Source organism: Myiozetetes cayanensis, unplaced genomic scaffold (assembly GCF_022539395.1).
Source record: "Myiozetetes cayanensis isolate MyiCay16 unplaced genomic scaffold, myiCay2020 scf1, whole genome shotgun sequence".
Lineage (NCBI taxonomy): Eukaryota > Metazoa > Chordata > Aves > Passeriformes > Tyrannidae > Myiozetetes > Myiozetetes cayanensis.
Window position 1 is genome coordinate 33,664,325 of NW_026086604.1, and position 24,901 is coordinate 33,689,225.

Sequence of the window (24,901 nt, forward strand, 5' to 3'; positions counted from 1 at the left end):
TGATCAGAGGGCTGGAGCACCTCTCCTGTGAAGACAGGGTGAGAGAGAGTTGGGATTGTCCAGCCTGGAGAAAACAAGGCTCCGGGGAGACCTTAGAGCCCCTTCCCGTACCTGAAGGGGCCTGCAAAAAGAGCTGGAGAGGGACTTTTTACAAGGGCACGCACTAATAGAACAAGGAGCAATGGCTTTAAATTGGAAGAGATAGGCTTAGGTTGGATATAAGGAAGCAGATTTTTACAATGGGATTGGTGAAATAGTGGAACAGGTTGCCCACAGAGGTGGTGGGTGCCCCATCCCTGAAAACATTCAGGATCAGGTTGGCCATGGCTCTGAGCAACCTCATTGAGCTGAAGAGTCCGTGCTCGTTGCCGGGATTTGGACTTGATGGCCTTTAAAGGTCCCTTCCAACCAAACCATTCTATGATTCAATGACCATGGCTACTCTCAAATCTAGTCAGGGGGATGCCTTCCTCACCTCTCCTTTCTGTTCTTTATACAACGCTTTATACAATGCAAGCTGTTCTTTATACCATGCATAGCCTTTATAGACACCAAAAATGTTTGAGTTTTGTTGCAAAAATCACTCACTTTTAATTCGACTGCACAACAAGGGTGCTATTGCCCTTCTCAAGGCTAATGGATAATCACCATGAAAACAACAGTCTTCATCACAGCAGTGTTGCAGATGCCTTCAGAGACCCCCCGTCGTTTTCTTGGCTGTGGTTCGGAAGACTGACCATAGCGTGCCAGGCCAATGCCAAGCACGCTGCTCCTCTGCTTGGGCCCAGATGATTCCCCCCCATGTAATGCATTGGTGTGTTAATCAAGTTGAGTTGCTGGCACAATTAAAGCATTTGACAAAGCTGTACGTTCAAATGGTTTGAAAAGTTTAAGCCTACAATGGTGTTTTGCTTTGGGAGACGCAACCCTCCAATGACATGCTGGGTGGGCAGATGGGGTTAAATCATAGAATCATAGAATGTTAAGGCGTTGGAAGGGACCTTAAAGATCATCTAGTCCCAATCCTCATGCCAGGTTGAGATTAGACCGGGTTGCTCAAGGCCTTATCCAACCTGGCCTGGAACACTGGCAGGGTTGAGACATCCACAGCCTCTCTGAGCAATCTGTTCCAGTGCCTCACCAGACTCAAAGTGAAGAATTTCTTACCCCTATCTAACCTAAATGTCCCCTCTTTCAATTAATACCCATTACTCCTTGTCCTATCACTACAGTTCCTGATGAAGTCAGGATGGCGAGATCAGATGAGGAGAGGAGAAAAGAAAACTGAGAAGGCAAAAGGAAAAAATGAGGAGTCAGGATGCTGAGATCAGATGAGAAACGAGCACAGCCTTTGCTCCTTGAACGTTCCCAGGGGCGGTGACAACGAGGCATAAAAAAGGAGTGCGAGCCAGGCAGGAGTCGAACCTACAATCTTCTGATCCGTAGTCAGACGCGTTATCCATTGCGCCACTGGCCCCGCACGTTGTCATGGCGGTCTCCGCAGACCTGTATACCCCGACACCCGGCGGACCCGAGCTGGGCGACCTCGGGGCGCCCCTGCAGCGACCCAGGCCCCTCCCGGCCCAGGCCCGGCCCGGGGCAGGGGCCACAGCAGGGGCCGCTCCCGGCAAGGCCTGGCCCAGGTAAGGTCCGCCGGAGAGCGCTGCACCCCGCGCATGCGCGGAGCAGCCTCCGGTACGTTCTTGGAGAGCGGCGGGGCGCTGAGTGGCAGGTCCCTTCGATAGCTCAGCTGGTAGAGCGGAGGACTGTAGTGGCACCGCCCCGCGGGAATCCTTAGGTCGCTGGTTCGATTCCGGCTCGAAGGAGACGCCAAACTTTTTTTCCCTCCGTTCTTTTGGAAGTAAACACCTTCCGTTGAACGTTTATGCAGTTCTCTCGAAGAGATCCGGCCTCACTGCAGACCGAGCCTCTGTGTGTGGCTCGGTTTGCAATGAGCTGTGGCTCGCTGACTCGCAGGAGCGGCTGTTCCTGCGGGAACTGGGAGTGCCACGCCTGATGCGGGGCTGCCAACACCACCCCATCCCCCCCGAATTTCTAAAGGAAAACAAGGTGTATGTTGTTCAGCTTAGGACAAAGCAAGCCCGTGCAGGAGGATACCTGCTGAGATCTCTTTATCTCATCGCAGTTAATTAGGATGTTGAAATTCTGATGGTCATTTTTCCAAGCCTCATCTCCTCTCCTCCAAGTGCCTAGACTCTACTTTTACAGAATAAGGCTGTATCTATAAATTTAGGTACTGCCACAACGTTTTCAGATTCAGCCCAGTGAAGTGTTCAGGGCCGGGCTGGACGGGGCTCTGAGCAACCCGGTGGGTGCATCTGTGCCCATGGAAGTGGGGTTGGAACTAGATGATCTTTAAGGTCTCTTCCAACCCAAACCATTCCAAGATTGGCATGTATTCAACTCTCCCCTTTAGTGGGAAATTGTGTGTCTTTACCTAGTGTCTTTCTGTTACCTTGTGTGTGACAGCTACCATGCAGTTGTCCCATATTACTGCCTTCCCAATCCTGGGACAGGTGACATTGGCACAAAGGACTGAGTCCTCTTGTATGAAAACTCTGTACCTGTTCATCTCTCAAAGCAAAAGGAGAAGCCAGATGTGATGGCTGAGCTGGCTTTAGTTTGTGGAGGGAAGGAAGTGGGTTACTGTCATCTGTGGTCTTCCTCCTTGCTTCATAACAGCACAATGAACATTTTCATTTCTACAGAAATGATAAAACGGAAAAAATAAATCCATAATTTTAATTGTACTCAAGTTTTGCATGCTTCCTAATTTTTCTTTAGTGATTTTATTCTAAAAAGAGGTAGAGATATAACTCTTTTTTGACTGAAATAATACCAGTATTCATTCTAATGGAAGGTAGGTAATGAAATTAAATTGCATACAATTATATTTTAAGCTTCTCAGATTAAGCAGACTGGCTTATCTCACAAATTTGTGGGGAGAAAAATGCACAAACTATGTAAATAACTGGTTACGTGTTAGTATGAGTAAATCTTCTATGATGCCTCTTCTGTTTGATATTTTGAGTGAATCTGGGTATGTATTAATATCTAAACACAAAAAGGACAGATATTCGAGAATACATCCAGCCGAAACAGTTGCCCCTTGTCCATTTTTTTTGAATGCTTGGGCTTCTGTGGTCACAGAGACTGAATACCACCCTAGTGAGAAATATTGCTGTCTTGTAGCACTCCCAGATTATCTGGCACTCTGTGCTGGCTCTTGGGCTGGTGCAAAACCCCTGAGTGAGATGCTGGATGTCTCTGGACTTCTGCTACTGTCCTCAGCAGCATCATGGTTTCACACTCTGCACACACCCTTCACTGGGGAGATTGTTTCATACAGGCTCTGATGCCAGTAAAAATGCTGGTTTACATCACTTCATCACACTGATGACTTTTTTTTTTAACGTAGTCAAGCTTTCTGCATTATGTAAAGGGCTTGCAGTGTGCGGCTATAGCTCTGGCTGCTTTGCATAGGTAGGCACATCTGTTGCAATCCAAGACCTAGTTCCTCTTCGGGGAAACCCTGAGTTGCCACTTGCAAGGCCGTAATTTTGGACAGCTGTCTCAACAGCTTCTCTTGCTGTTACCGGAATGAAGCTGTTAGTGTGGAAAGGAAAAGGGAGTGCTACAATTCATACATACAACCTTTATTAGTCAGAGTGGTTGACAGCCAAGGTAGATTTGAATACACGGTACTTTACATATAAATAAATGTAGCAAAACAGAGCAAAAATTTGAGGATCTGTACATTCTGAGAAGATTACTGGGTGTGCAATTGAGCTGTACATACAGAAACAGATCATGTTAGAATATATGCATGTTAGAAATTTTTCTGAAAAGCAAACAAAATCATATTGAAGAGCTAAGTCCTGAAATCCTAATTTACTCTTTCTCCACATGCCCTCAGAACAGCTGATCTTCACATCAGTGAGAGAGACAAATGCCCTGGTACTCTAAAAACTAAGTTTCCTGTTTGAAATTAAACTGTGTGTTCAGATACTCAGATCTTTAAGCTGCAAGTCCTGGACAACCCACTCAGAAGTTTGGTCACTGATTTATTCTGAGGTTTTTTTGCCAACTGAGATAATGCATTGTGGCTCTTCTGTACAAATCCCTATGTCTGTAAAAGGGATTTGCAAACATGCAGCAGCTTGTCCACCTTTGCATCACACTGTGTGATCAAGTCATAAATCTTTCCCGACAGAAATCTCTCATTTAAAAAGTGTAAATAAGAACCACATGACTTGTGGTACATCTCAAGACCATGGAGGTCATTTCCTTGATTTCAGTGAACTTTGGCTCTGGCCCATAGAGCAGGCTCTTGAGGGACATTGAAAGTATTGCCTGTGAAAAAAATCCCCAGTTGCTTTTGTTATTATGGGATTTACTTTTTCCTCCCTGGCTTTATGACTGCTCTGTAGCTGTTGTTGAAATCAAAGGTGCAGTTTCCAATGACTTCCATGGGAGCAGGAGGACAGATTTCACACTGGAAAGGATTCCATATATAATGTGTAGCTTTACACCAGACTTTTCTCCCAATGCCTCTTTCAGCTCTCTACTGGAAACAGTCACTGTGTAACATTTGGACATTTTCACAGTGAATTTCTCTCCCAGACAGTGAAACTTAGGAAATCAGTTCGCCTGCAGATTCCCTACTGCTTCATTCAGGGATAATGTCTTACACCAGAGCAAACGCCCTGCAAGTGGGAATAGTGAAGAAAGCCAAAAGATGTGTGTGTGCGCTGAGCCGAGTGGGGGCAGGGTGCAGGAGGGCAGTCTGGATTTATGTACCAATGAGTGGTCCCCAAAATCATTCGCATTGTGCAAGTGAGGACCAAGAGTAGCCCATGGGTAGGAGGGAAGCGAGGGCCTGGGCACAACCTCAGCCATGCCAGGACCTTCCCTCTTTTGTGAAGCAGAAAACCAGGGCCGTTTCTGAGGGCAATGTGATCATTGGCTGGCTGCAGTTCATGCACTGAGAGAACAGATACATAAACTGAACTGGAAGTAATGGCCTTTAAAATGTCCATGTGTTATGAGCCATTTAAAGAAACGTTGGAAGTAGTATTTCTTGACTTTGGAATTGCAGCTGGTGCTATTACACACACTCTTTCACCAAACATTTAGCTGCAGCTGGATGACATTTGATGTGGAAGGTGAGAACAGAAGGAAGATACTAATGTTTCACAACTGTGGGATCCAACTTTAAGTACCGGAATAACGCTTTTAACTAGCTATATATTCACTGGTCTATCTAATTTAGTGGAATGTTGCAACCCACTTTAGACCACTGCACACAAAAATAGTAAATACACAGAACTGACAATGATTGATGTAACATGATCAATAAGGAGAAATCTCAGGCTTAAACTACTATGTCAAATCAGTGAAGTGCTAAGTTTACGATCTAAGAGGTAAGAGGTATTCCTTTAACTCTTACAAATTAGTGGCCTAATTTCTTTATGCTTGCTTTAGCCATACCCACATATATCTCCACCGACTTGTGCAGTGGTACACTTGAACGTACACCTCACCCCTACCTCTTAATTTAAAATCACGTCATGTGCTCTTAAAGCCCCTGTGCCTGGGGCAGAGGGGAGGATTTAGTCTTGCCATGATGAGCTGGTGAGGAAAACAGTCACTCCTTTGCTACTTAGCTTTCCCTCCCAAGTCCTCACTGCTCCCACTGCCCCAGTGCCTGCACTGGCGTGATGGCTCCCAGCCCAGTGCCAGCAGGGCAGTGGGGCCAGAAGCCAGGGCCATGGGAGATAAGCCAGCTGGCACAAAACTGTTGGATGGGAAGCAAAGGGGGGACCTTTGCCACGGGACTGTGGGAAGAGGAGAGAAGCTCTGGGGCAGCCCAGGGCCAGCCTTCCTCTCCGCATGGCATTTGCCCACTGTCTCATGGGTTTTCAGCTTGTGTGGGGGAAGACAAAGAGTCAGTGTGTACTTCTGGATGAAGCTCCTTGATTTGGAGTGACCTGAACTGTGACCACCAGCAGAACAGTTCCCGAGCACTTTGTCCTGGCTCAGGTTTGTAATTGCCAGAGCTGGGTCCCAGCAAGCCGCTAGCTGCTTTCCAAAGAGCACCTTGTCTCTGGGAAGGAGAGCCCCATCTGTCTTGCTACCAGCTTTCCCCCTGAGGTCTGCTAAAGAGCACTTTCTGGGCTCCCTCACAGGAATGTTTTCACATCCAGCAAAAGTGCTGCATGCAAGGAAAGTTCCTGGAACAGGGAAAGGTGGAGCCAGTGTGTCTGGAAAGGGACTGGGGACTGTGCCTGGGAGGTGAAACTACAGCTGAGGGCAGGGAGAAGAACAACTATACCAAAGGGAATATTACTATAGGGAAAGACCATGTTGAGCCTGGCAGTTTGATGCCAGTGAGAGAACAGCATGCTGGTCTGTAGAGCTCTGTACTGCCCATAGGTATCTCCATGAACAGTGCAGGTATCAACCTGTTGGAAGTGGCCTAGAGGAAGATTCTGCCTTGATAGGAAATAACTCTTCAGTTTACTCTTGATTAGCTTAAAGACAACTACAAACACAGGCTGCAGAACTTATCACGTGTTTTTTCTCGCCTTGAGACTCACTGAGCAGCACCGACAGGCCATGCTCTCCTGCTCTAGGAGTCTGTGTGATAGCTCCGATGGCTGTCCCCAATTAGTTGTGTCTTCTCCGTTACGTTAGTCGGCTGAAGCACGATAGGAGTTTCTCCATCTAAATTGGGGAGGAGGACAAAAAACACTGTAAGAACCCTCCACGTGCTACCACATCAGATTTCTTGTTAGCACCACAGCATTTCATCCGCCATTCTGGTTACAGCTTAATCTTGGTTTCACAGACAGCTGTGTGGGTACTGAAGAGGTGGCAATGCCCACACCAAGTCTACAAAAGCTCTTACTCCTTGTCCTCACATAACAACAGGTCTCTGGGTGACTATTGCTGCTGCTGTTAAACCGGACATTTGCCGGACCCGGTGCTTTGCAGAGGTTGCAGGCTCAAGATTCCTGCCTGTTCCAATAGCAGGTGCTTGTTCCTGCAAATGTCTGAATGCAAAGAGTGCTGTTGTGAGTCAGCAAGCACTAATCTTGACAGCGCTTGCGAGAACGGGACAGAAATGTGCCTTGAAGTTAACAGTAAAGAAAGAAGAGAGTTAAAAGGGAAAAAATACATGAGCAGTAATACACTTGAGAGGGAAGAAATCACATATATCCTGAAAGCCGTCTAGTTAAATAAAAATGTTAAATTGAATTTGAAGTTTTATATAATATATATACAATAGGACTCTGGGAATTACTATTTTAATGAGTTTGGAATTACCAAAATCTCATATTATCACAACCTAAATCCTTACTACTGTGTACTTTCTCATTCTGTGCAGTTTTGTGTTTGCTTTTCCAATATATCTATAAAAATTATTTGTTGTAGAGTGGAGGAAGTTGAGTGGAGGAAAGTGAAGTCTTTACACAGTTCCTTGATGGCTGTTGTGTTCCCTCTGATAATAAACAAGGTTTGGTTGCCCTTCTCCTGGGCTCCTTTCCAACCCACATTTTTTGGTGGGGAGGAAGGGTCTCAGGTCTCAGAGACTGACTTTTAAAGGTTCAGACATCTTAGTGAAGGGTTTCACATGAAAAATTCTAGACTATCTATATCTTGATATTAACAGAGCCTTCACAGTAATTGAATAAAAATTATGACTTTTTTTTTTTTTTCCGAATGACCGAATGTTCAGAAAAAAACCTCATCTGACATTTCCTCCTGTTTACATGACAGCTGATGGGATGAATCATGGGCAAAAGATGTAATGTACAGGAGTAACTTAACCCAGAGTAAGAATCTAATTGCATGCCATACGGCTTCCCCTCAGTGGGGGTAGAACAACTTTGACTCTGTCAAGGTGAAAGGCAAGAATGATTAAATGCCAGGCAGCTTCTCTGTATGGGCAATTCCATATTTAGACACAAGGTCAAAGACAGACGTGTTTCATAACTTCTAAAAGTATATGAGTAATTAATGCTTTGAGCTCAGCTCAGGCTCATATTAGTTTGGCAGTTCCAGTCCATTTTTAAGTTGCTGTGTATTTTCTAGATTTCTGAGCAGCACTGCCTCCCACCCTCTGCTGCCTCCAAGTTGTTCATTTGCTGGAAGATCGTTGATGGAGGGCAGAGACTAGCAGTACATTTTGCTGTGATACCCAGGTGTGCAACAGGAGAACAGGACCCAGTGCAAATCTGTCGTGTTGCCTCCCACTGATCTGCACACAGTTCTGAGCTGACACCCTCACCAAGCATTTTGCTGCTTGCACCCTTCTAAGATTTATGATGGGGGGGGAGGTTTATCAGAACAGGGATAATAAACTGTACAAATATAGTCTGCTAATGGCAAGCTGCAGAATGGAGGTGAGGCAGAATTCACAGTTTAAACTGCTTTCTATAGATAGCTCCTGCTCACTGTTCGCCTACATTTGTATCATATGGAGTGCGGAGGAGACAATGAGGTGATAAAAACTTACTGCTCTGAGTTGGGAAAGTATTTTGTTATTCAGGTTCTTTTATTCTTTTTCTTTTTTTCTCTCTCTCTCCCAGAATTCATTTTCTGTAAAATGCCTTGCATTGTTCTTACAATGATAACCAAACAGGAGAGAACAAACCTGCCAAACTGCTTTGAGTGCATCATTACAGCCTGAAGTACAAAGGCAATCCAAATTCCAATGCCACCTCCTCTGGGACCACAAAAGTTAACAAAAATTTTACCATCAACTTCAGTGGAAGCAAAATCTGTCAACCTGCCCCGTGTGTGGGGGAAAGTGATGAACTATTGCATGTGTCCGTGCAGCAGATGAGCAAGTGATACTTTCCTCTGCCAGTGTATTTACACAGGTCATCCGTAACATCATGGCATGACACCACAGATTACCCTACCTTGCACCTTTTTGATGCCATGTTTGATCTGAAACCCTAAAAAATTTTATGTTTAAAATGTAATAATCCAAACATAACATTTAATATTTGGTTTTCCATTGTACATTAGGTCACAGTTTTCTGGTATAAATCAATAGCTGTGAGAAGAAATCATTGTAAGCTAAGTACATGCCAGGGTCTTGCAAACCCCTAATTTTCTTTAGTTCTGATGGTCATGCTACCCATGGAAATACATGCTCTAAAATTAATCTCTCAAGGGAAATATTGTACTAGCTGACCATTAAAACTATATATATATATTTCATTAAAATATTTGACTAAAGCCTTTATCAAGAGGAGTATGAATTCCCCTAGAAATTCTCTCTAGAGAAATAGCATTTCAATAGAACTGATGCCTTTGACAACATGATTTTGTTGATTTCAGTGACAACTCACTTTGCTTTTACATTTTAGGGAATAGATCACTGATTCTTGGCCACATGTCTTTTTTTTTTTTTTTTTCACTAATAATTGTGTTTTACGGTATGTTAATTTGAGGAATGAAGTCAGCTGTGTAAAACCTCAATTTTGGTAATGACAAATATGAGGGACTGAAAATGATTATTGTCGTGTCGATTCAATGGTTGAAGTCTAAATCTCAACTCCCACAACACACGTATGGCCTTGTTCACACAGCACGACTGGCACCAGGCAGCTCCCCTGGCACAGCAACAGCTGCCAGGGACTTGCTCTCTGAGGGTTTTAGCATCAGGAACGATGATGTTTTATCGATGTCTGTGGCACTCCTCAGAAAAGCAGTGACTGACTGCAAAATATTTGGGTAATTTTAAGTGTGGCCTTAGCTGGAGAAACTCGGCTTGAAAACCTTAGCTGGAGCGTTTTGACCTTAGCAAAAAGTTCTGGTTAGCAATAATATAGATGCTGGGGACAGCAGGAAGCAAAGAAATTAATTACTGGCAAGAATGCTCAGTCTGTGGGCAGAGGGCATGCAAAGAATTTGGATCCTAATAGGATCTCCTCTTCCAAAATGAAATCTGCTGCAGGAGTGATTACAGTTTGTTTCTGAATTACGGACAGGAGCATTTCTATTATTTACCTAAAGGGAGGCATGAGTATTAATTTCTAAGGACCAGCATTTGAAGATATCTGGTGGAAAAGCACAGTCCTTTCCATTCTAAAAATCAGCTGCATCTTTCTGGCCAGCATCCCTAAAGCGGTGGGGTGGGGTGGGGAGAGAGGAAGGGGGGAGGAAGTGCATTTTGATCTGGTTGTCATTCACTTTTTTTCTAAATGCAGTGTCTGTTTTCCTTTCAGCTGGAGAAATGATGTTCATCTTACCCTTGTCATAAAGATTTTATTTTTATTCCTAATACATTGCTCTCTTCTAGAAATTTTAAAATAAAGAGAATTCTACTTTACTGAGGCATCCTGATTTTAACTGGGAGGAAAACGTAGCAAGACAGAGAAGAGAAGAGTAGGAAAGGTGCAAAGATCTAGTTTTGTTCTTTCTGAAGAAATATTAAATATATATACATATATGTATTTAATATTGTTTTCAAAGTACTTAAAAACCCATAATTCCACATTATGTTAAATTTTCAGACTGGTACTTCTGAAAAACATTTTAAATTATTTTTTTAAATTGATATCTCAGTGAGACTTGGTGGGAGTAAAGGGATGTCAACGTGGCCTAAAATTAAAGAATACCAATACCTTCTGGTACCTGTACCAGAAGGAGGCAGCAGGTTTTTTTCTGCCACTGGGGACTTTTGTGCTGGATTTTGAGAGAGAGCAAAATACCTGCCAAATTAGAAACAAAAAGAAAGGCAGAATTTAAACATCCTAAATCTTCAAAGTTCCATATTCATACTTCAAACTTGGCTTTGGCATCACAGACTCATGAAGAGCAAGACCAGTTTTAGATTTGTACTTTTCAGGTGCCAAAAGTCATACAGTTTATTAGATTAGTCTCAAAGAAAGCATTGTGGTTATAAAGTTTTCACTAACCGTTTTTATTGCCTTTGCAGAGACTGATCAAGTATGATCAATTTTTAAGCTGACTGTATTTACCTTGATATGCCTCTAGGCAAAACCAACTTAAAAACATCACCACACATTGGCAGAACAGTTATAAAAATAGCATTTGTTTCAACTACTACAAGTGTTTTGTTACATATTTATGGAAGGGTAAATTTGTGTGAAAAGTTGGGGGGGGAAATGTCTTCCTGCTAAAGGAACATGACATTTGCAATCTGGCAGTGCTAATTTAAGCATAATAAATGTAAGAATATAACAGCAGAAGATCTTCTAAAACAATGGAAGAGAGAAAGAGTGAGCTGACTGCTTAGGTCCTTACCTCATAAAAAAACATATATCCTAGTATCTTTAGTTTATAAAAATTTGCAACTGAAAAGAAGCATTGTAGGTCTTCCCCTGCTACCTTGGCTTCATATTGCTGGAGAAAGAATCATTGTTTGTCTCACCCTGCGCATATCTAACCAGTTTGAGATGTTTCTGCTACCCCTAAAGGTGAAGGCAAAATTCTGCCTCTCTTCAGCAGATTAGGACAGGGCTTTTTTTCGAAGTATGCAACCCACACTAGTGCCAATCAGAAAATCACCACCATCATTCCTTGGCATAGCCAAAACCTGAGCATGCAGCTGAGGGAATGCAGCAAAACCAAGAAAAGAGGGTAACCTGTTGTGAAGGTCTTCCCACTTCCCCAGGCCCATGTTCCTGACTGGGTACTCTTGCTCCTGAGTTGGTGCTTGGCCTGTCCCACCATGGAGCACAATAGGGAATTAAATGGGCCAGGAACTACACGTGTTTTTGAGAGGATTAGTTCTCACCTGGATTTTATCTAAGTGGGGCCTGGTAAAGTAGCAGAATTTCTACTGCCAGTACAGAAAAGAGTGAGCAGCTTGAGGGCTGGATGGGAGAGGGGCAGGACCACAGCAGCTCCTATGCGAACTCTCTTGGGTTACTGTGCAACTACACTGTAGGAAACACTGCATCTTTTCTCAAAGCCTTTTCTTGAATGGGTACAGTTAGTCCATCATAGGCAGGGATAAATTTTACACGAATAAAACCCAAATGACAGCTTATTCAGGCCAATCAGATATGACAAGCATCGCTCCAGCAGAGCCTAATGCGTGAGTACAGGATCTAGAATATGAAGCAACGTGGGCATGGGAGCTACAGGATGAACATTGCCTCTTAAGAGAAGCCCTGAGACTTTTAATGTTTAGGCTTCTCATAAGAGATATAGGAGATATTTAGCTGTTAGTGCCATAATTTTATTTCTGAATTAATACGTAACTTGGGAAGTTCACTGGGTCATGGTCTTAGCTGGAGTGAATTGGCACGTCTCCACTGAAGTCTGGAAGCAGCCTCGGCACTGTGAGCAGAACATCTGGATTGCAGGCTTTAAAGATTGTTTTGAACAGCTTTGCCACACAGTAAGCCCCTACAATACACACCTCTTTCCATGTCGTTCTTAATTTGCTCTTCCAAATCTTCAGGAGACACACAAAACTCCTGCTGTTCCCCCTCGGGTGCCTTGGGTTTACACTTTCCACAGCAGCAGTTGAAGCAGCAGCAGAGGCAGCAGCAGAGGTAGCAGCCCGTCAGCAAGCCACAGACTGCAAACAGGCCCTGGGTTAAACACAGCGGGATGGAAAACCTGTCAGCAGTGACCTTGCTCAGACTCGTGGCAGCCTCTTACAGATAAAGGCAGATCATCAGAGGAACTCTGATTCGCAAGTGCTTGGCGCTCAGGAGTCCAGCCGCTGGCCCAGTGCCTGAGCAAGGGCCGGATATTCCAAAGGCCTCCTCACTTGTCACTCAGGACCACATCCACAAAGAAGACAGCAGCCAACAGGCCCCCCACATGCTCAGCTTTTGAAAGTCTGTCTTCAGCTGATGGCCCTCAGAAAAGCCCTCCAGGCAGTATGCAAAACCCCACCCACCTTAAAATGACTCATTTCCATCTTTAAAATGACTCATTTGCCCAAGATCAGTTTTGCAAACACTTATTTACTGTCAGATTCTTGTCAATAACAAAGCTGAGAGAAAAAGAAGCAAAGACGTGGATGCATCCCACATAACTTCAGGCACTGAACTGAAGCATCCGAATTAGGACTGCAGGCCCTGTGGGCTCTCCACATAGTCAAAGGGAAGTTGAAAGGTCTTCCAGAAAGTAATTCAGCCACATGAGGATTTGAATTGCCAGTTGGGGGTGTCTCTCTTTCTCCACATTACCTTGTGCAGGACCACACAGGTGACATCTCCTAAATTATACTCCTCGGTCTATGGTTTCTTGATCTGGGGGACTCAGGCAGCAAGAAGTTCCCACCCACGTGGCCCTTTACTCACTCTTTTCCCTGTGGTACAAAGCAAGAGGCTTCAGCAGAGCCAACACAACAGCCTGGGGCCAAGACCAGAGATCTCAGTCAGAGTCAAGAGCCAGAAAAAATTAATTTACAGAGCTTTTCTTCCTCCAGACCAGGTCACTGCCCAGGTTCACAGCACAGCTCGCAAGTTGCTTGTGTGTGTGATGCATCACAGCAATAGGATGGGGGACCTGCAGGAGAGGAGCCTTTAGGCTGGCATTGCCACTGTGCTCCATGGGACATGACAGCAGCCTGGCTCCTGACCTGGGATGGATCCAGGCCTGCGGTGAGATGTCTGTGACACAGGAGAAAACTCCACATCTCTTCTTGGACATAGTGGTATAAGATCAAAGGAAATCTAATGACATTCCTGAAAAGTGAATCAAAGCTGATATGTAGAAATAAAGAGAAAGAGAATATGTTTAGATTAGATATTAGGAAGAAATTCTTTAGTGTGAGGATGGTGAGATACCTGAACAGTTGCACAGAGAAGTTGCAAATGCCCCATCCCTGGAAGTGTTCAAGGCCGGGTTGGATGGGGCTCTGAGCAATCTGGTCTAGTGGAAGGTGTCCCTGCCCATGGCAGGGGCTTGGACCTACTTGATCTTTAAGTTCCCTTCCAAACCATTCTATGCTTCTGTAAATGTGTAAGTAAAAGCAGCAGAGCTTTGTAGCCACCAGGTATATATGGGTTGGAGGTATAGCCAGGCTTTAGCATTATGGTTATACAGTCTGCTCTTTAATCACTATTCATTATATTCATAAGGCAACATGCTGTTGAGGGAGAAAATAAGCACAAATGTCAGGATATTGTCAAACTTTGACAGTGGAGCTATGTAAATAACATTGTTATGTATGCATGTCTCAGACAACATTAGTGGGGGCCGACTGGAGCATCTTTGAAGGTAACAAGACTATTTATATGTCTAATATTAATAGGGATGTATCTAGAGTGGTCTCACATAAAAAGGACACTGACTTTTTTTTTGGAAATATTTTCCTTCCAATAGACACCTAAAACTGTTCTAAATGCCATAATCCCTAAAATAAGTTATCTAACTGTTTATCATTTATGCCATAATGGAGAATAAATCACCACTATGTATAGAATGAAAAAAAGACATAAAAAAGTATACAGAGGGTAAAAAAACCCTTGAATTTATTAATGATAACTTTAGTATTTCAAGATTTCATGTGCCTATATTATCACAGGTGGTAAATCAAGAATCATTTTATTGATGTGATCAATAAGTTGTCTTCATGGTAGAGGGAGAATTGGTTTTTGCTAAAACAGTTAAATGAACAAGCCCTGTGCCTGCCAGTGAAGAAGTAGTTCAATTGCCCCTTACCCATGTCTGTATGTTCCTAGTTTAATATGCCTGCTAAGAAGTCTGGCACTCTGAAAAAAAACTAATCTTCATTTTGCATTTCTCCTTTCCATTGGGTTTCCTTTCTGCTAATGATAAACCCCTTCACAATTGTCAGATTTTATGAGTATGAGTGCACTGAGGAAGGGGAGTGTTTGCAGTTGAAAAGGCAGATAACAAGTGAAGGCTGTGATCCCTATTGTCTTCTACCAGAATGGAGAAAATTAGGGGTTCAGTGGTTACCTGTAGATGATGCCTCAGACTTAAATAGTATTATAATTTTAAAAAAACAAAAACAAAAACAAAACCAACACATTTGGCTGCCTCTTTATGCTTTGGAAGTGGCAAGATTTTGGGTTGAGGGAGAGTGACAATCTTCAAATCCTCCAATGAGCCTATATACATATTTTTGGATTTTTTGTACAAAATTCATAAAACCCATGAATCAGTGATTACTTTTGCTATTCAACATACCTTGTCTCACCTCTGTGATACAACTTGCTTGAAACGATACTCATATTCCTCCTTTAGCTGTTAGGGACTTACTAACTTCTCTCTGTACTCTCCACTGCTCTCCATATGAGTCAAAGTCACAGTTGTTATTTCTGCTTCTGATATTCTAACCCCAGAGGATTTTATCCTTTGTAAAATCTCAATTAAAGATCAGTAAGTAGAAGAGCAAATAAAAGCTAAAAAAAGCGCAGCAAACAGTGAAAAAAAATCTTGTTTACCAAGACTGTTAAAGGACTCAACACTGCTGCTCTCTCGGCGCTGAGGCAATGCTTCCTGGCACCTAAACTGTGACAAAGAGGCTACAGGAGATTGTGGACAGCAATAAAGGGGGAATGATCCATTCAGGAGCTATAGTGCAGTGTCCAGCCTGCAGCAGGGGTCAGCTACAGCAGCTGCAAGCAGGCAGCCTCCAGCCTGTCTCTGAGGGGGCAACTGTGCCTTTTTAAGTTTAATTTAAACACCAGTATTTTATTCATTGGTTTCATTCACTGCATTTGAGCAGCTTCCATCTTATCCTAATTCAGCAGACAAATTATGGCTTCTCAGGCCCACAAAGTGCCCAAGTGACTTCCCATTTTTAAAGGGGACTGCAGAGCAGTGCAGCATTGGCCTGATTGATGCTGAACATGGGAATCTGTGTTCCACAGTTCTCAGATAAAAGAACTCATAGTGTGCTTGCTTCAAGAAGTACAGATCATTTTCCTATGCATTCCATTACAGTCTTTAGTTTCCTGTACTTCTGCTGCTGCAAACAGGTGGGGACAGTATGGATTTTGCCCATTTGCAATTCTTTTTGTTTCATATCTGTAACATTTCAATATTTGCAGAAACACTTGAATTTGATGTATACAAACATCAGAGGACACTGGTAAGATAAGAGACCACGTGAACCCAACTCCTTTATGACTAGAAAAGCCCATGATGTGTTTTACCTTGAGCAATATTCAAGGTTTTGTTATATTATTCTTTTCCTTTCCTGCTCTCTTCCTGCATTCCATTCTTCTAAGCTTTTCTTCTAGTTCTTTTCTCTCACCAGGACACATACATGATGCCATAATCACAGTGTTATGTATTATTATTGCTTACTTATGTTGTGTGCTATATATAGCAAATAAGACAGTTAAATTTGTAGGATAATAATTTATTAACTGGTTATCACATAAGTAGGACTTCTTGTTTTTGGATAATGAGTCATTTTTATTTAGTAATTACTGAAAGGAAAGTCAAAATTATCCTAGAGCAGTAGATTCAAATCTAATGAATGTTTAAAAGTGTTATAAAACATGTACTGTAACTATTCACCAAGTAAAACAAAAACTTTCTATATTAGCACTAGTCTAAACTTACATTATATTTTGCCTCTGTTGATTTTCCAGATAATGTTGTTGCTTTTTAAAATTTTTAGTAGCAGTTTAGAGTCAGATCCTATCATTTGTTAAGCCTGTGGAGAAACCATGTTTTTCAATGGGTTCCTTGTGCATGTAATTGTCCATGTGCATTGTAACATTTGATTTCCAACAGAAAATAACAGATTACCTTTGCCCACCAACTTGAGAGCATGAAGTAGGTGTTGACATTTTCCTCACCAAACTGTTCTGCCACATAGAGCCCTAATGATCCGTATTTGTCATATATGTTTCGCTTGGACAGATCAGTCAGGGTCGCATGAGCATTGTTGATCTCTTTAAATTTTTCTGCAGCCTCTGGATTGTCTGGATTCTTGTCAGGATGGTATTTCAGAGCCAGTTTTCTTAAACATGAAAAACAAATAAACAAAAAACAGAGGGAAAATAAGTCTTCTGTATACATGCATATATACAGACACTTACAAAACCCTATCAAAAATCTTCTAATATAGAGATAACAATTCTGAACAGTGTGTTCAGGCTTCTTTTTTGGAGCTCTGATGCACTCAGTGGAAGAAAAGTGACACAAAGGGACTCAACATGAAAGTTTTGATAGAAGAGGTGTTTCTATTACTCTGAGAATGAACTTTGTGTATTGATACCTAGTCAGCTACTGTGTTAACGGAGATGGTGATATATGCTGAAAGCACAGATTGCAGCATGATAATAATTCACAGGCATTTGTTGCATTATGATTGCCAACTCATTTGCATAATTTAGCAGGTTTCAACAAAGATAAAGATTTTTTAAAGGTTGTTTAAAAACATGATGATCACACTGCTTATCCAGGCAACATTATTTTCTTTACGGCAAAGAAAATTCTGTATTAAATTGCCCATCTATAGTAGCTATATTAAAATGTTGTAAACAGTGTCTGTGTTTGCAGAAGCCGAGACAGTGATGATGGAAAACACAGTTAGGAGTTGCAATAGAAGGAAAGCATCTTTCTGAAGCACAAGGTGGAAAAGCATAATGAGTTAACCCTGGTTTCAAGTGCCTGTCTTTGGGCCTAATTTCCCCCTGCTGCACTTTTGAGACAGCCTTAAAGCGGTGGAAGATGATTGTCATAGCACTGTAGAATGGTTAGGGTTGAAAGGGACCTTAAATATCATCTAGTTCCAACCCCCCCATGACGAGCAGGAACATCTTCCATTAGACCATGTTGCTTAAAGCCCCATCCAGCCTGGCCTTGAACACTTCCAGGGATGGAGCATCCACAGCTTCTCTGGGGAACCTGTTTCAGTTCCTCACTATCCTCACAGTATAGAATTTCTTCCTAATGCCTAATCTAAACATACCCTCTTTTAGATTAAAGCCATTAGCCCTTGTCCTATCACTACATGCCCTTGTGAAAAGTTCCTCTCCAGCTGTCTTGCTTTAGGTACTGAAAGGTGCTATAAGGTCTCCCCAGAGCCTTCTCTTCTCCAGGCTCACTCTCTTACTCTGTTTCCATAGCAGAGGTCCTCCAGTCCTCTGATCATCTCTGTGTCCCTCCTCTGGACTTGCTCCAGCAGGTTCATGTCCTTATGTTGGCATCCCCAGAGCTAAATGCAGTACTCCAGGGAGGTGGTGGATTCATCATCCCTGGAGGTTTTTAAGATGAGACTGGATGTGGCACTGAGTGCCCTGGTCTAGTAACCACGGTGGTGTTGGGTTGAGGGTTGGGCGTGATGATCTCGGAGGTCTTTTCCAACACAGTTGATTCTATGATTCCACATGGGGTCTCATGGGAGTGTAGTGCCAACTATTTTGGGCTGTTTATGCTAGTGGGAAGCCTTTGCTAGGACAGGGCTCAATACTGCCTTTTTCCCCTGACTGTACTCAGCACTATGGCATCTGAGGACAGATACAGCTTGAAAGGTACCCTATGTGACTGTTGGCTCACAGTGCTGAGGAAGCACAGCATAGAGGAGAAGGGATTTTCTTCTAGCCATATTGAAGCACTGGCAGTGTGAGCTGACACACACTTGCAAAACAAGCATAGATAAAAGTGTGTCTTTTAAAAAATTGCTGCTCCTTCGAAGAGTTGGAAATACGATTTTTCTGAGACATTAATTGAATGACTAGTGCTGACCTCTAGTGGCCTCAAAAGTCATTTAGTAGTGTTTTAAACTAATTCAGTCACAGTCAAACTATAATGCATTTTGTAAATATTATCCTCGAGTGTTTCGGGATCTAGCCATGACTGCTATGACCAAAAATACTTGTAGTGCGAAGGTAGTGTGAAACGAGAGCAAAGCCTAAAGAATTAACTGAAATATCTTGCTCGGCTGAGAGAAGCCCCTCCATACCTGCTCTGCCTAAATTGCTAAGGAAAAATTTGTTCTGTTCCGTTCCCTGGACCTAATCTTAAGAAGAAGGCTAGAAACATTACACAGTGGGTCTGTAGGCCATAAATTAAGGCAAAAGTAAGCTAAGGTAGACATTTGAATCGGTGGAATAGGCCTAAAGCCAAGGCTCTCTCCAAGCTTCAGTGACGTGGGCAAAAACAATGGAAAGTTAGAGAGGTCACACTGAGGAAGACTACAGAGACCGCAGACACAATGATGAAGAAAGGCGTATGTACCCCTAGAACTGAGGGCCAAGAAAAGCTCCGCCCCAAGCTCCACCTGCACTCCACCTATACTCCACCTATATTCCACCTATTATCAATATGTATGATTAGATGTTGTAATCATATGAATATGCATGTAAAGTATTGTAATCATGGAAGTTAGACTGTATAAATTATACTGTTTTGTACCACTACCCTCAAGCAAGAGCTTTGTGGTGCGAACCACACTTGCCCCCGACGTCGTCAAATAAATACCTTTGCTGCTCAAAAGACCAAAAGCTTCCGGGCAGCTTCTTTACCAGATTTCTCAGATTCAGTGTGCTTACACTTCCTCTAACAAATTTAACCTCAGCGTGGAGTCCTACTTGATTTTCCTCTGAACCCCCAGTACAGATATTCCTCCAGTAAAATGTAACTGCTTTGCTCCTGATGACAGTTCCTGCCTGGAAGACATTCTGCTGATGTCAAGACTGATAAGAGCCTGGGAACAGCCTCTGCCAACAATCTCTTCAGTTCTGCTGAACTCAAGTCATAGAACCATAGGTCATAAATAACTCCATAAACACATCTCTAATAGCATGAAGGGGATCACATTCAATCATATTTAATTTACCACCATATTGTAACTTAAACTTAAATTTTTGGTCATGTTTAACATGAACCCTAAACACAATAAAACATGAAATATAAGAACTGGAAAAACAAGCTAAGTCTTGCAAGACTAATGACATTATGTGCCATCCAAGTATTTAAACAAATTATGCAATCTGTCCCTTTCCTTAGCTGAAAAAACCCCCAGCAATTAGAATTAGGACAAAAAAAGACATCTTCTGTCCTCCCCATATCTCAAACAGTCTCATAAAAAATAAGAATTTGAACAGCATGCAGCTTTGAAAAGATGAAAAACCTAAGTTGCACACTCACTTTGCTTAGAATTTTTTTAGACTACTAACAGGATTACTTTCAACAATTAACAAAAGATGACATATGTTCTTATTTTGATTTTGGGAAAACTGTCCTGACTACAAATAGTAAATTACCAAAACAACTCTCTGCATGCTGAGATAACATATACAAATTGGTGATGATTTAGTAATAGGAAAGAGATCTAGATACTGGTAGTGCAACTCATGTGAGTGAGACAAACTGTTCTGTTAGGTACAAATGAAGAAGCAATAAAAGTAAGGACTAGAACTATATGACATAGAGTATCAGCTATAAAGAAACTTCCCTGTGGGTCCCTGGAAAAATGACATTCCTAGTTATGTGATAATCATCATTCATCATGAGAAAATAGAAGAATACAAAATAATGGAAAGTGAAATGAACACAGGAGTTTGCTGGCTACTTCCTGCGCCAAAACCATGGATTTACGTCCATTCATATTTTTCTCGTGGTGAATGGCATTCTCATTCTCAACCTGAGGATCACTGCCAACTGAAGCCCTCCACATCAGCAAGCAATGTGATGTGTTTGGAAGATAAAAATGACAAGAAGCAGAGAAACAGCTATTGGACAAGATGGATAGGGCACTCATGGAAATAAAGTCAGTGAAATAAGCTTAGGATCTCTGTCAGTGGGAAACTTAGGCTGAGAGATATGGTGAGATCAGACCAGACTCTGACAAAGGGTGAGTCTGATGAGGGTACTTCTGGGTGGAGGTAGCGATATTTTGAAGACAGGAAAATATGTTGTATAAGGTAAAATATGGCAGTGTTATGGAATATAAGAGAATGTCAGCAACAGGTTCCATACTTCCTTCACCAGCTCAGCTGGTAGACTGAAGGACTGCAGGTTTCTTGACATTGCCATCCTTAGGTTGCTAGTTCAACTCTGGCTCAAAGAAGTGTCCTTTCGGCTCTGTCACAGACACTGAAGTGTCTTTTAGGCATCCTGAATCAGGGGTGAGTGTCTGTGAGGGGAGAGGCCCTCAGGCAGAGCTGCAGGGTGGGGAATTAGCTCAAGTGGTAGAGCGCTCGCTTAGCATGTGAGAGGTAGCGGGATCGATGCCCGCATTCTCCAATGCTTTTCATTCCCATTGCCTGGACACAGGGCTCTTTCGTGGGGATCCCTCTGCCCACTTGGGGCAGTGGGGAGATTTATGGTGTGCCCTGGATTAACAAAAGACAAGAACATCCAGGGCTGTATCAAAAGCACTACGGGCAGTTTGACAGAAGAACTGATTTTCTCCGTCTTTGCTTGACAGTTCACAAATGTCAAGCCCAGTTCACAAAATGACATCAGTGAAATGGAGCAACCTCAGTGGAGGGCCACCAAGGATCTCAAAGAATGGAGATTTCTCTATAAGGATGGGCTGAGGAGAGTGGGCATATTCAGTTTGGAGAAAGAGAGATTCAGAGGACTTGCACATGACCTTCTAGTGCTTAGGTGTAGGTTATGGAGTAGTTTTGTTTTGTCTGATGCTTGAGCAGAGGGCAGAAGAAAGCCCAGTGAAGGGGAATGAAGGGGAGTTGCAGCAGGATATGGGTAAGCTCTGTGTGCCCATGAAGAGAGTCCAGCTGTAGAAGATGATGTCCAAGGAACCATGGGAAGATTCTGTTTGTGGTTTGCATGATTGTTGGGCTAAAGGGATTGAGCAAGGTGTTGTGATGTTGGAGGTGTGTGTGTTTGAAGCAGGATGTTGTAATAGAGGCCCGATGCTGTGCCATGGCTGTGGAAGTGCTGGATGAGTGTGTGATGGGCGAGGTAGTGGGCATGGCCCTGTGCTCCCTTCGATAGCTCAGCTGGTAGAGCGGAGGACTGTAGGCTCCCTGCACGGCCATCCTTAGGTCGCTGGTTCAACTCCGGCTCGAAGGAGAGTCCTTTTGGCTCTGGCCCAGATTCTGCTGCACTGCTGCCTTTTGGCCCTATCCAGGTGCCTCCCCTTCAAAGGGCTGTCCAGACTTGAGCTCTTGCCTCAGTCTGGGAAGACGATCAGACAAGACATTTCTGAATGAACAAGGATGGGTAGAAAATTGTGGATTCAAGCACTGGTGTTGTCTGGGATCACTGCCAGTAGGAACATTATTGGTTGAGTTATTGGTGGTGTGAGAGTGAGGCTAAGAAAAGCCCAAGCTTTGGATGCAGGGCATCTTGAGTCAGGGGTGGGTGCCTGTGAGGGGAGAGGCCCTCAGGCAGAGCTGTAGGGTGGGGAATTAGCTCAAGTGGTAGAGAGCTTGCTTAGCATGTGAGAGGGATCAGTCAGTGTCCACATTCTCCAATGTTTTTCATTCCCCTAGCCTGGACACAAGGCCCTTTGGCAGAGGTCCCTCTGCTGTCTGGTGCTGTTGAGAGCTATTTGCACCTGGGCTGCACAGAAAATAACAGCATCCAGGGCTATATCAGGAGCAGAAAGAGCTATGGATTGGGGTACTTGAATCTTCTTTACTTAGGATTTGATCAATATCCATGCTTAGCTTTATACTTCCTCAAGTGAAGTCCTCAATGACTGAGAAAAGCAAAATATAAAACTTACTTTTAAATATGGTAAAAAGAATTACTCTGGGAACCATCAAGCAGTGAGATTCACCTTGCTCAGGTCACAGAACAGATCTTTCTGGAAGATATGTCCAGACGTGAAGACAGGGAGGTGTTTAGAGACAGCCAACATGGCTTCATCAAGGGCAAATCATGACTGACTATCATGACTTCCATCCAGAGGGACATTAAAAGAGTTGGGATGTGGGTCCATGTGAACTTCATTAAGTTAAGCAAGGCCAAGTGCAAGGTCCTGCACCTGGGTCAGGGCAATCAGCAGTATCACTACACACTGGGGGAGGAATGCAGCCCTGTGGAGAAGTAGGGGGTTCTGGTGAATGAAAAACTGGACATGAACTGTACCCTTGTAGCCAGGAAAGTAAACCATATCCTGGGATGCATCAAAAGAAGCGTGGCCAGCAGGCTGAGGAAGGTGATTCTGCCCCTCTATTCCATTCTTGTGAGACCACACCTGGAATTCTGTGTCAAGCCATGAGTTCCCCAGTACATGGTGAAAGACATGGACCTATTAGAGCTGGGCCACAAGACTGATCAGGGTGATAGAACATGCCCTGTGAAGACAGGCTGAGAGAGCTGGAGTTGTTCAGTCTGGAGAAGAGAAGGGAGACCTTCTCTTCAGGGAGACCTTATAGCTACCTTTCAATTGATAAAGAGGGCTTATAAGAGAGGTGGAGTGGATTTTTAGCAGGTCTTGTAGTGAGGGAACAAGAGGAAATGGTTTTAAACAAAAGAGGGTAGATTTAGATTACATAAAAAGAAATTCTTTATGATCAGGGTAGTAAGACACTGGAACAGGTTTCCCAGAGAACTTGTAGACACCCTATCACTGCAAAAGCTCAGGTTTGGTTGGACAGACCTTTATCAGTCTGACCTAGTGAAAGAGGCTCTTGCCCACAGCAGGGAAGTTGACCTATATGAGCTGTAAAGGTCCTTCCCAACCCAAAACATTCTATTATACTACATAGAAGAAAGACAGATGTTGACAAACTGCAGGCTTAGGGTGAGCTAAGAAGAAGCTTTCAAATGCCTCTCAGGAGGTTGATTGATTCAACAGTTAGGCATTTTATTATAGGGATGGGAAGAGGAATAAGACACTATGGGCCACAGTGGAAGCAGGACAGGTTCCATTTTTTCTCTCCTCATGTCAGACAGGTAGGAGAAGAAGGGTGCCCTGGAGTGCTGTGCAGTCTCCATGCCTGGAGGTTGGTGTAAGTTGACTGGCTGAAGCCTTGAATGAGCTGCAGTGATCCCTGAGCTCAGGCTGCTGTAGGAGATTTAAACAGAGATGTCCCGAGGTAGAACCCAAGCTGACTGCTTTGACTGCTCTGTCATAGAGGAAGAGTTTATATGGGGCCCTGCTGTTCCATCAACAGTTCTACTGTTGGAACAGAGGGCTGGAGGCTCTCTTCCATGGCTACCCTCACATCTATCTGGGCCTTTGTGCCCTAATACATCTGAAAGGTCCACCATGGGTCCAGGAGCTCTACTTACATTCAGCTCTTTTTCCATGCTATGCCACAGGAGGCTTGGTCTTTAGCTAAGTTGAGGCAATAGCTTTGAATATATCGAGTCGCAAAGACCTTTGATGCATACGCAGATGTGCAGATGGATGTTCTGGCTTGACCTCAACCCTGGCTTGTCAATCTGGACCTGCCTGGCACTCACTGGACTTGACCATCACGCTGACCTCTGCAGTTGTCCCTGCCTGGCTGTGACAGTGCTCCCTTCTCTGGCCTCTCATCTGGAGTGAGCTGGGTCTGTCCTGATTTGGTGTTGTGGACCTGAGTTGTTCTGGGCAGCATGGGTCTAAGGCAAGTCTTTCTTTTTTTTCCTTCTGGACAGTGTCATGCAGGTATGTGTGAAGTGGTATGAGAGCTGAATGGTTAGAATGAGTTTGTGATGGGTGAGGGAATGGACATGGCCCTGTGCTTCCTTCTAAGTGGAGAACTGTAGGCTCCCTTGCATGGCTATCCTTAGGTCGCTGGTTCAACTCCGGCTCAAAGGAGTGTCCTTTTGGCTCTGGCCCAGATCCTGCTGCACCACTGTTTTTCTGGCCCTGTTCAGATGGCAGTCCAGCCTTGAGCTCTTGCCTGAGTTTGGGAAGATGACCAACCATGGCATTTTTGGTTGAGTCCTTGGTGAGGGATGGTGAGTGATGAGTCCTGGAATTGTCTGGGGGTCACATCCGGCAGCAAAGTGAATGGGTCAGTGCTGGTGTAAG

The 24,901-nt window shown here is 43.5% G+C and overlaps 1 protein-coding gene and 4 non-coding genes across 5 annotated transcripts in view; 3 read left to right on the plus strand and 2 right to left on the minus strand.

The window, feature by feature from the left end:
* Nucleotides 1-1,404: 1,404 nt before the first annotated feature.
* TRNAR-ACG (transfer RNA arginine (anticodon ACG)) lies at nucleotides 1,405-1,477 on the minus strand. The gene has a single exon. It is a non-coding gene; the product is annotated as a tRNA-Arg (tRNA).
* Nucleotides 1,478-1,735: 258 nt separating this feature from the next.
* On the plus strand, nucleotides 1,736-1,826 carry TRNAY-GUA (transfer RNA tyrosine (anticodon GUA)). Its single transcript is given in 2 exon segments — nucleotides 1,736-1,772; nucleotides 1,791-1,826. It is a non-coding gene; the product is annotated as a tRNA-Tyr (tRNA).
* A 4,826-nt stretch (nucleotides 1,827-6,652) lies between these two features.
* The window catches only part of DNAJC5B (DnaJ heat shock protein family (Hsp40) member C5 beta), a 32,388-nt gene continuing 14,139 nt past the window's right edge, over nucleotides 6,653-24,901 (minus strand). The window contains exons 2-4 of the mRNA XM_050312985.1: nucleotides 16,759-16,972; nucleotides 12,431-12,605; nucleotides 6,653-6,747 (exon numbers count right to left, since the gene is read on the minus strand). Of these exons, the coding sequence (XP_050168942.1) occupies nucleotides 6,653-6,747; nucleotides 12,431-12,605; nucleotides 16,759-16,972 (484 nt within the window). The remainder of the gene's footprint in view (nucleotides 6,748-12,430; nucleotides 12,606-16,758; nucleotides 16,973-24,901) is intronic.
* On the plus strand, nucleotides 21,132-21,204 carry TRNAA-AGC (transfer RNA alanine (anticodon AGC)). Its single transcript has one exon. It is a non-coding gene; the product is annotated as a tRNA-Ala (tRNA).
* On the plus strand, nucleotides 21,912-21,999 carry TRNAY-GUA (transfer RNA tyrosine (anticodon GUA)). The gene is given in 2 exon segments: nucleotides 21,912-21,948; nucleotides 21,964-21,999. It is a non-coding gene; the product is annotated as a tRNA-Tyr (tRNA).